The sequence below is a fragment of the Asterias rubens genome, chromosome 5 (assembly GCF_902459465.1).
Source record: "Asterias rubens chromosome 5, eAstRub1.3, whole genome shotgun sequence".
In the NCBI taxonomy this organism is placed as follows: domain Eukaryota; kingdom Metazoa; phylum Echinodermata; class Asteroidea; order Forcipulatida; family Asteriidae; genus Asterias; species Asterias rubens.
This window is the reverse complement of record NC_047066.1, coordinates 19,006,990-19,018,753: the sequence shown is the minus strand read 5'-3', so window position 1 is coordinate 19,018,753 and position 11,764 is coordinate 19,006,990. Positions and strand designations below refer to the sequence as shown.

At 39.1% G+C, this 11,764-nt stretch overlaps 1 protein-coding gene across 2 annotated transcripts in view; it reads right to left on the bottom strand.

Moving 5' to 3' along the window:
• Positions 1 to 6,679: 6,679 nt before the first annotated feature.
• LOC117290735 (huntingtin-interacting protein 1-like) overlaps positions 6,680 to 11,764 on the bottom strand; it is a 43,662-nt gene continuing 38,577 nt past the window's right edge. Inside the window, exons 23-26 of one of the 2 annotated variants that reach the window (XM_033772281.1) lie at positions 11,446 to 11,675; positions 9,907 to 10,079; positions 7,622 to 7,648; positions 6,680 to 6,766 (exon numbers count right to left, since the gene is read on the bottom strand). In XM_033772281.1, coding sequence (XP_033628172.1) covers positions 7,631 to 7,648; positions 9,907 to 10,079; positions 11,446 to 11,675 — 421 coding nt within the window. In that variant the 3' untranslated portion in view covers positions 6,680 to 6,766; positions 7,622 to 7,630. The remainder of the gene's footprint in view (positions 6,767 to 7,621; positions 7,649 to 9,906; positions 10,080 to 11,445; positions 11,676 to 11,764) is intronic. The other variant, XM_033772280.1, reaches the window with a different exon arrangement.

The window sequence follows — 11,764 nt, the reverse complement described above, 5'->3', positions numbered from 1 at the left end:
TGAGCCGCCTGACTGGGAGCATCCATTTATTACAGGGGGTTGAGCGAAACGTTTTCGAGTGAAACGTTCACAAGGCTATATTATAGCCATGTGTACTTTTTAGAGAGAAAAATTCACAAGCCTTGTGAATTATTTTAAGCGTAGAGTTCACAAGATAGCCTTGTAACTTTTTCGAGCGAAAAGTTCACTAGGCTATTATAGCCTTGAAACTTTTTAGGGCGAAAAGTTCGCCTTGTGAACTTTTTTGAGCGAAAAGTGTCCTCAGAGAATAAGTAAGTCATACCGGGTATCTTAAAGCATGTTTATTAGCTGACTTTCAATATTGCTTGAAATTTGTAATACATTTATTTGCTTTTTTTTTGGCAAATTTATGTGATCATCCATTATTGATTATGAAAAAGCAAAGAATAGGCAATGAATCACACTCATATTCCAGGCAATTTGTAAATGTGAGCACATTTGTATACTTTGGCTGAATAATGCTTACACAATTCTACATACAGGTAATAGCACTTTGAATCTAACGATGCCAAATTAAAGAAAAATATCCACATTCAGAACACTTCTCATTATGATGAAAAACTTATTGCTGATTTATAATAACCATAGGGCTATATATATTGACTAAGCGCTAACTTGCTCTGCGTTTTGAAGCCACCCTGGGCGCAGACATGTTTCATGTGTTGTGGACTACGGAACGATTTTAATTTTAAGAGAACACACATTGCCGCGATTTTTTTAACATTCGGCGTGTGCGCTTACATACGCGATTGCCAATTCGCATACGTCCACGCTACGAAAACCGTAAGTTCGATTTGATTGACGTATTTAAAAAAGTATACATGCCTTTTAAACATGACGCACATGATATCGCAGTTTGTACGCTCTTCAGCAGATTGTGCGTTCACATTTGCTGCATTGTTTGGTTGTATGACACATAGAAAAGAACAAACGCACTATCATGCAAATAGCCGTACAATAGACCTTATGCATATGACGTCATTTCAGTAGGGCGCCCTCACCTAGAGGTTAAAAGGAGGTTGTTCATTGGCCAATACTGTGCGCCGCGCGTACAAATTTGTGCGTCTCGATTGTTTCGTCACCGTTTTTCCTCTAAGATGGCGGCTGGATGACATCAATGCATAAGGTCTATTGCCGTACAAAATGTCAAGCTTTTGTATTGGTTTGTACATAAACATGGATGCGCCCACACGGCTTCAAAACCTCAGTGCGTGTATAGCAGGGTGTTAGCGCTCTAGTCAATATAAATAGCTCTATGATAATAACATATTCATTCGAAGCCCTGCTCCGATTACGAAATTTCCGTGTGCATTAGTTGTAATTATGTAAGAGTCTTTTGCCCCTTTCACCCCTTTCATATGAGAGAAATTTAGCAAGGGTCCCTTGCTAAATTGTAGCATGGTTGTAAAATTTTACCTTGTGTGAAAGGACAACATTTGTTTCAACTGTTCACGTTCTCTTGCAAAATCTTGTCATTCATCTCATTCATTTCCACAAATTTAAAAATATCTTTGCATAAATTGCCCTCACTGCTGAACATCTTACCAAAGTATACCAGACAAATTGCCAGTGGCAGGTACATACATGCACATATTATTCAGGTGATGAAATAAATATTTCTATCTCAAAGTATACAGTCGGAAACCATTATAATGTTATGGTGCAATCAAACACCCAAAGGCGCACAAGCTTATACATTATAGCAAGCACGGAATATCACTTATAGAAAATAGCAATGCCTCTCTTAAAATAGCTACATAGAAATAGTAAATAGTATAGCAAGAAGCACCGATAGCAAGTAGTAGAAAATATGCAGATGTACAGTATTCAGTATTTACAGGTTATAAAGCATGTAGAACAGAGGTCCAAAATTGGGGATTTGTTTCGCCAAACCCACGATAGAAACTGTGTGCAAATGACTCCCATGTTAGTAATGTGCACAACATACTGGCCTACAAAAGACACATACATGTACAGTGTAGGTTATAAAGCATGTAGAACAGAGACCAAAACTGGGGATTCGTTTCGCCAAACCCACCCTAGTAACTGTGTACAAATGCCTCCCATGTTAGTATGTGCATAAAGCATGTAGAACAGAGGTCAAAAATTGGAAAAGCATGTAGAACAGATGCCAAACATTGAGGATTCGTTGCGCCAAACCCACCATAGAAACTGTATACAAATAACTCCCATGTGGGCAATGCTCATGTTGGCATTACACAGCCTCAGAGTTTGTTCTACACCTACAAATGTATAAATGTGACTGGGATAAAATAGAGAGGTTTCGCAAGCGCACGGATACAGATACAGATACGAATATGATAACCGTATCCATTCACGTCAGTTGCAAGTTGGATTTTGTTTCGCAAAATATAGGTATGTTTCACTTGAGTGCCCTCGCATTCATAATGAGTGTTTTTCAGACAAACATGACCGATAGACACCCCATGTTTTATACACTGCATTATCTCATCGTTTTGCTTGCAAACAACTATTAATTTTCTATCTATATGGAGCACGATATAAAACCAACTCCATTTGAAATGATCTTGATCTTGGACAAAAGGACAACTAAAAGTTTGCAAAACAGTTTTTCTAGAATGCGTATGAGCTTCTGTATCCGTTGCTAACAGGTGTGCAAAATACAATAGCCGCCGATATGCGTAACGTGAACACACTAAGTGTCGACGTATCGATATCTGTATGTGTGTCCGTAGACTTGCAAAACCTCTCTTATGTCACAACCATGACAACACAGTAACACGTTATGGTAACACTTTGCTCCTTTTAGAAGTGGGATTTGTACCATCAATGAAAATAATTCGGCCAGTTTGAAATCAAGGTTATTAAATTGTTATGCAATAAACATCTCTCTCTAGCTTGGCTACGAAAGCTGGCTAAGCAAATGATTTTGTCAACCTGGTCTGAAATCTTAATGTAAACTCTACAAAGATAAGCTATAAAATATACATTTAAATATAATACAAGCCACTTTGAATAAAAGAAAACTGACTTTACTATTAATGCCATACAACCGTGAAGAAACAACAAAACTATGTACAAAAAAACCATGATCATTCTTTCCCCTCTGACTTTGACCTCTTTAAAGGAACACGTTGCATTGGATCGGTCGAGTTGGTCTTTGAAAAGCGTTTGCTACCGTTTGTTATAAAATGCATATGGGTAGAAAGATGTTGTAAGAGTAGAATACAATGATCCACACAAACATGCCTCGAAAATGCGCAGTTTTCCTTTTACCTCGTCGACTAACGCGGTCAGCCATTTATGGGAGTCACATTTTTGACTCCCATAAATGGCTGAACGTGTTAGTTCGCAAAGTAAAAGGAAAACCACGCAATTTCGAGGCAAGTTTGTGTGGATCATTGTATTCTACTTTTAAAACATCTTTCTAACCATATGCATTTTATAACAAACGGTTACAAACGCTTTTCAACGGCCAACTAGCCATTTATGGGAGTCAGAAAACCTTGCAATTTGGGGGCAAATAAGTGTGGATCATTGTATTGTACTTTTAAATCATCTTTCTAACCATATGCATTTTGTAACAACTGGTTACAAACGCTTTTCAACGGCCAACTCGTCCGATCCAAGGCAACGTGTTCCTTTAAGGAAATTTTCTTAAGTATAAAAACACTTCTGATTATATTGATCATTTCTCTGTACTGTATTGAAGAAACCAGTTTTGGTCTAGTTGTGTCTATTTGTGTTTAAGAGAACTTCCAGGCTAGTGATGAGAACTTCCAGGCGAGTTAGAAACCAAAACCAAAACACACCGTCAATCCCAACCCAAATGTATTTACCCCCTAAAACAAAATTACCAAAAACTTTCTTTAAAAATGATCATGTACATTGTACAAGTACAGGGAGGTGACACATAAAATATTTGACACTGTTGAATGAACTTGGTCTGTATAATTATTTGAAAATCAGTTGATTGTTTGACCGTTGCCAAAGTTAGAGTCAACACAGAAGTAACTTACTTTGTGCATTTATACCTGGAATAGCTTTTTGTTTGAAAATTTCGGTGAATGCATGCTCCACAGAGTTTAAAGAAAATATAACTTTTCATTAAATATTTATAGTTTTTATACACACAATGCATGTTTTTATAAGATAAATAGTTTACAATTGGCAGGTCATTTCAGATATAGAAATTTGAACCAGGCAGCGATGAATGACCTCTCAATTTCTCCAAATTCATGTAAATTAGCTTTTTTAATTTTAGCTTTTTAACTGTAGCTTTTTATTCGACATGTAAAGCGTAAACTTGGCTTCTTTCTTATCAGCCAAACATGCCAGCAGACTCGAGCATGCCTCACTTATCGGTTTATTCTTCCTGCGTCGACATAATCGCTTCAGTTTTCCGGGAGTATCTAAAAAATGCGACCACCTTTTCAAATGAAATTTTCACAGGCTGGTTTTTTTATAGACAACTATATTTAAATAGGATTCAAATGATCTAACTGTTCAAAAACCAAAAGGTATCTAGACGATGTGACCTATGTTTACATTCAACCCGCCCTTTGTTGACAAAACAGTGTATACGTCATGTTTCGCCGGGCAAAGAGACGCGTAGTCATGGTAAGTTTGCATACACTTTCTAGCTGGCTGCCAAAAAACAAAGGTTTTGCCTGGTGGTATGCGCGCGAATCATGTTATGGTTTTCGAGTGACGTCAGAGGTCACATCGTCTATAATTTCCCTTAAAACGAACCTCTATACAATATCTATATGTTATGCACTGCATCACCAGTCCCTAACCCACTGTATGCAGTATTGCATCTGTCTTTGGCAAACTACAAGCCAGGAGAGCAATGTTGGTGCGGACCTAAACAACCAAGAGTTTAAACACTAAAACGTAAAAGTAATACTGAAATCAAAGTAATTACATTTCAGATATAAGTACATTTTGCTTTCTGATAATATATCTAAAATTATATTAAAGGTAATAAGTAATAATTCATATAATACTTCAAGGATTAAAATTGCCTTTAAATTATTATTCATAAATACCTCAGACAGTTTCGCTATTCCTATTGGTGGATGTTTTTGACCGAAAAGGTATTCATGAATGGGAATCAAAGTGTGTTGAATCGGTTTTCAACTAGTGGTTTAAACCCGCCGAGGCCTGGTTCTTGATAATTCAAACCGGCTGAGGCCTGGTTCTTGATAATTTACCTCGACTTTGTCTCGGTAAAATTATCAAGAACCAGGCCTCATTGGGATTAAACCACTAGTTGAAAACCTCTTCACCACACATTGATTCCCTTATTTTTTTCTCTCTATAACATTGTATCTATCAACAACAATTTTGTTGTTATAGTAAGGTTTGCAGTAACACCATGTAATGATAATCTCTTATTGAGTTGTGGTGTTTCTGAAAAGAACCGTAGAATTTTAATCATCATCATCATCGTTTAGCATGATTCCATGCTCAAGGTGTTACGCCAGAGGTGTTTATCCCTCATCCTGTTTGGAAGGTCCACAATTTCAGGCTCAGTATCTCTACGGATCACGCCGATGTAGTTGAGTGGTCTAGGTTCTTTATTAGGGCATGGCAGTCTCCAATATAACACGTCAGGTATGACCCGAGCCCAACTTCATGGCTTTGCTTACTACAAGCACAGAATCGGCGCTTACGGAAGCAGGGAATTCTGTGCTTAAGGCAAGCGTATTTCACGGGTTAGCGGCGAATTTGGGCTTCTGCGTGTGCGTACTTCACGTTACTAGGCATTCTAAGCTTACAAGGCTAGCGTAGAAATTCGGCGCTTGCACGTAAGCGGGGAATCGCGATCGTAAGCACAGAATTCGGTGGTAAGCAGAGCCATGAAATTGGGCCCTGGTCTTTAGCACGGAAGCAGAGATTGGTGGAATGTCTCCGTAGATCTGTTCTTTGGTCTTGTGCTCTCGCCATGAGATGTTCTCCACCCTCATAAGAAGCCTGGTATATGTGCCGTCAAGGCGATCTTGAAACTCTTTCTTCATGGTCCAGGTTTCCGCTCCATACAGAAGGATGCTCTCTACACAGTCTCTGAAGAAGACCAGCTTGGCTGTATTTGCTATGTTTGATTGCCAGATGGTATGAATCTTGTTGCAGGCATTCCAAGCTAAACCATTGCGAATCAGGAAATCCTTCTTACTATCGACAACATAAGACCCAAGGTACCTGAAGTCGCTGACATCTTCGAGTGGTGTGCCATCACTGGAACATATTGGCAGATGGTTGTCGTCCTGATTGATTGTCATGTACTTGGTCTTCTTATTCAGTGTGCAGTTATCATCTTCTAGAAAAAGCTGTCTCCAAACGACAATCAGAGTATACAGATTCAATCATTGAGTTGAAACCTGCAGTTCTTTTCAGAACCATCCCGGCTCAATTAGAGATTATCATTACATGATGTTACCATCAACCTTCGTTTTTCCACCATGCAAAGTTTCAAATCCTACAGATTTTTGATTGATTTTGAATCAACACTGAAACTATCGGACAGGTTGGGCTGTACTGGATACAAACAATCATAAAGTAAATTAAACGTTTTTGGTCTGCCGCGATGATACCCTTGTAATACATACAGGAAAGTACTTGCCCGCTCCGATTGGCTGAGCTTGCAAAGGGGATAGCTGTGAATGGCCGAGTCTTTTGTTATTGTGTATTTGGCCTGCTGCGATTGGCTGCTCCAGATTTACTGTGGTGTGATTGGCTCGTTGTAAAATCCTTCTGGGTCCTTCATTCATGAAAACAAGAAGGAAAGTGTTCATATTACAAATGTGAAAAGAAGACAGTCAGAGCACACTGACCGAAATTTTGAAAAAAAATTTGGTGTTGAACAAAAAATTGACTAGAGTGGGATTCGAACCAACGACCTCCAGATTAACGTGCCGGCGCTCTACTAACTGAGCTATCTAGCCCTATATTGGCAGTGTCCCTATTTTGTCAATATCTTTGTACGGGGGTAATTTTTACAATGTTAAACCAATGAGAAATAACAGCAAGAATCATCAATCTAAACTGGGAAAAATTGTGCTCTTATTTTTGTTGATTTGCACTTGTACCAATAAAACACTTTCAGTACATATGTAAGTGAGCTTACTTCTAAATTTAACTGTTTTAAATTGGGTTGAAATAACATTCTTAAAATACCAGTGACAGTTCATCAATTCTGGTTGGTCAAGAGGAGATCACGTGACAATGTTGTGCGATCTGAACAAAGTAAGGGATGTTTAAATATGGACTGAGGAAATTGTGTCAAAAGAGGGCGCTAACAGATGATTGAAGGAACAAACAAATATCAAGGCCCATTTCAAGTTGGTAGGTCGATATTTTGCCAATAATAATAATAATAATAATAATAAGAATAATAATAACAATAATAATAATAATAGCTAGCACAAGGTCATTTTGCGCGACTGGCTACGTTGTGCACCATTTGGATTGAAAATAAATGCACAGTCAAGGGGTAAACTGTCAGATTTGTTCAAACCTGTTTTTTAACTGAAAAATATTTAACGGGTCTACAGCAAGTTATTTAGAATTAGGATTACTTCTCCCGACAGAACCAAGATCCAAGAGTTGTACCTACCTGTTATTGTTAGACACTAGCTATTTGCTACAGAGCAGACCGGACAGTTGGTGAGATTGGAGTAAAAAGAAGCAAGACAAAAAGCAAGCAACGGTTAGTACTTTCAATTGTATGGCGCAAGATAGAAACAATAACAACTACTTGAAAGACACTAGACACCTTTGGTAATTGTCAAAGACCAGTCTTCTCACTTGGTGTATCTCAACATATGCACAAAATAACAAACCTGTGAAAATTTGAACCCAATTGGTCGTCAACGTTGCGAGATAATAATGGAAGAAAAAACACCCTTGTCACACGAAGTTGTATGCTTTCAGATGCTTGATTTCGGGACCTCAAAATCTAATTCTGAGGTCTCAAAATCAAATTCGTGGAAAATTACTTCTTTCTCAAAAACTACGTTACTTCAGAGGGAGCCTTTACTCACAATGGTTTATACTATCAACAGCTCTCCATTGCTCATTACCAAGTAAGTTTTTATGCTAACAATTATTTTGAGTAACTACCAATAGTGTTCACTGCCTTTAAAATCAAAAAAATATCTCTTATACATAGAAATGAATCACTGTTATGACATACAACAAATGTTGTTTAGTTGTCAAAATTGACATAATTGTTGTTGAAATTCTCTGCAACATGCAAGGCAAAACAAAAAAACATAAACTCGAAATTTGACCTCAGGTTATAGTTGAGGTCATGTATAACGTTACACTGCCGCTTAAACAGGACAAACTGTGCAAATTTACAACTATGTGCACTTATCTTGTCAACTATCTTGTCAAGGATAAATTCATGCAATGGCAACAAAACGAATTTAGCAAACAAAACAATAGGTTTACAGATATCCACTAGCTAAAGAAACAACCTCTAATTAGACTAAAACATTTTGTTTGGACAATTATGCAATAATTATGCATGCTTTTTTTGGCTGTAAAGTTAATGCTTCCCTTTCTCCAGAAGACGATCAGAGCATACTGATAGAAACGTCAAGTTGAAACAAACGGTTCTTTTCAGAACCACCACACCTCATTAGAGATAGTCATTACATGGTGTTACCGCAAACCTTTCCATATCGCATTTCCACCATGCAAAGCTTCAAAAGCTACTTAATGCTTCCAGTAAAACCAAAGGTTTATGCTGCATCTTGCAGAAGCACCATACAAATTATTATCTCATGTAGAATATGCTGAACCAGAGAACTGGCAGAGTGACCATTACTCGACCGATCCAAGGCAACGTGTTCCGTTAATGTTTACTTTGTGTTACTTGCAAACATGTTTTGTATTTTTAAACCGAAATAAATAACCAAATAAATAACCTACACCTTGCATAGCTTGGCAGTTACCAACATATGTTCCCAAAGCAAGAGTTTAGAATGAATTTTAGTGGAACCACAGCCCTTCTCAAAGAATTTTGAAGCTCGATCGCCACTTTCTATTCATCAAGCTGATTTGAGAAAATTTGCTCTTATGGAACCCTTTGCTGTGAAATATATGTGCACTTGTATGACATCAGTTGGTTTGATATTGTCCTTAGAGCCATTGGACCCTTTCAGTAAACAGTATTGTCCAAGGCACACACTTCGTGTATCATAACTTATATACACAATAACAAACATGTGAAAATTGAGGCTCAATCGGTCATCGGAGTCGGGAGAAAATAACGGGAAAACCCACCCTTGTATCCGCATTGATATTGTTTTACTGTTTTCTCAAAAAGTAAAGCATTTCATGGAATAATATTTTAAGAGAAGTCTTTCACCACTACCTTCTGTAAACCCTGTAAATTATTTGTAAATCTGTGAATAATATATATGATATATGAAATCTTTTGTCAAATTTGCTATTCGTGTATTTCCACTTGACTGTTGTAATATACATAAGCCTTCAGGAAAGACTCTGCTAGGGTCGAAATAGTGTGTGGCGTGTCATGGCCGATCGATTAAGAGCACCGGATTCAAGCTCTGGTATTTGATCAGCATAGCGTGGGTTCAAATACCCGTCGTGACACTTGCTACGTAAAATTGGGGAGGTAGGGCTTTCTTCTCTACCGGCCAGGCTTCAGATTGATGATACCCAAGCCTACATCCGTATGGACTGTAAAAGGGGTAACCCTGTTTCAGCTCTAGGAGTAGGTCTAGGTGGCAACGGCCTCTGGGAAAAAAGAAGTGGCCTTCAGGCCTTGTGTCTCTGGCGACTTGCACAAAAAAAAAAAAAGCTTAGACAAATCCCCCAGAAATACCAAAATGTGAAACTGACAAAATTGCCTGATCAGAAACGCCTTACCTCCTCATCCCAGCCTTCTGAAGCTCCAGCGAGCTGATAGTGTCGTTTCCTCAGCTGTGCGAGTTTGACTCGCTCTTTCTGTAGTTTACTCTCCAACTCAAGGACTGCAACTTGGGCGTCCATCTCATAACGTTTGGTCTGAGTCAGGGACAGCTTGGTGAAATCATTCACATCTGGGTTCAAACAAGAAACAACACATGTACAATAAGCTTAAGTCAGTGTTTGCTATAAATTAGCATCAGCCTACAAGCTTCATCCAACTAAGCCCAGCTTACCCTACAAGCTTCATCCAACTAAGCCGAGGTTATCCTACAGGCTCCATCCAACCAAGCCCAGCTTATCCTACAGGCTCCATCCAACCAAGCCCAGCTTATCCTACAGGCTTCATCCAACTAAGCCCAGGTTATCCTACAGGCTCCATCCAACCAAACCCAGCTTATCCTACAGGCTTCATCCAACTAAGCCCAGCTTACCCTACAAGCTTCATCCAACTAAGCCCAGCTTATCCTACAAGCTTCATCCACCTAAGCCCAGGTTATCCTACAGGCTCCATCCAACCAAACCCAGCTTATCCTACAGGCTCCATCCAACCAAGCCCAGCTTATCCTACAGGCTCCATCCAACCAAGCCCAGCTTATCCTACAAGCTCCATCCAACTAAGCCCAGCTTATCCTACAGGCTCCATCCAACCAAGCCCAGCTTATCCTACAAGCTCCATCCAACCAAGCCCAGCTTATCCTACAGGCTCCATCCAACCAAGCCCAGCTTATCCTACAAGCTCCATCCAACCAAGCCCAGCTTATCCTACAGGCTCCATCCAACCAAGCCCAGCTTATCCTACAGGCTTCATCCAACTAAGCCCAGGTTATCCTACAGGCTCCATCCAACCAAACCCAGCTTATCCTACAGGCTCCATCCAACCAAGCCCAGCTTATCCTGTTCCTGTCTTCAAGCACCATTGGGCCAAGTCCAACTACCAGTTAATCTCCAAGGCAGTAATTAAGCAACGTCTAGCAACAGAGTCTAGGTGAAGACGATCCGAGCACACTGATTTAAGTGGTTCTTTTCAGAACCAACACTACTCAAAAGAGATTTATACATGTACATGGTGCTAACCCAAACGTCAGCTAATACATGTATATTAGCTTGACACTTCACTAGTCCAGTTCATAATAATACCTAAAAAATGCCTTTCAACATTAAGATAACCAGCTGGATCACTGTGAGAAAATTATGAATGACTCTGAAGTATTTAAATAGCATTTGGCTAGCAAACCAATGTTAAGGGGCAATACTGTTGGTTGTAAAGGGGACTCAAAAAGTTTATGTCTTTTGCATCCATGAAAAAGAATATTGTTCAAGGTATAAAAGAGTGGTGATGATGTCTAATAAGTGGTAAATTAAGAACAGTAGAATCATGGACAAATAATTTTGACTGGTTAAAGACGTCAAAGTGGCCATTCCCATAAATGAATTTGAGGCCTAACTTAAATTTAGTCAGGTGATTGAGAAATATGCAGATTGAGTATGGTTTCTCACCTCCTTCAACAATGAGCTGTGCCCCCGTCTTTGCCGATGCTACCACCTGCGCCGTCGATGTAGCCACGCCCCGAGATGCAGTTTGCAACCCTTTCAGGTTCTCACTGTCTTTACTTGCTTTGACTTTACTAGCGACAACAAGCTGGGCTGTACAGGCAGCGATCTCATGGGAGCACACCTCAAGCTCTTCATATTTACCCTTTCCTTGAATCAATTTATCTGATGCATCGCTGCAAAATACAAGAGATATTAGTAAATCTGAAGAAGAAAAACAAGGAAATGGGCAAACACACCAGCATTCTACACTGTTTTCTAGCTC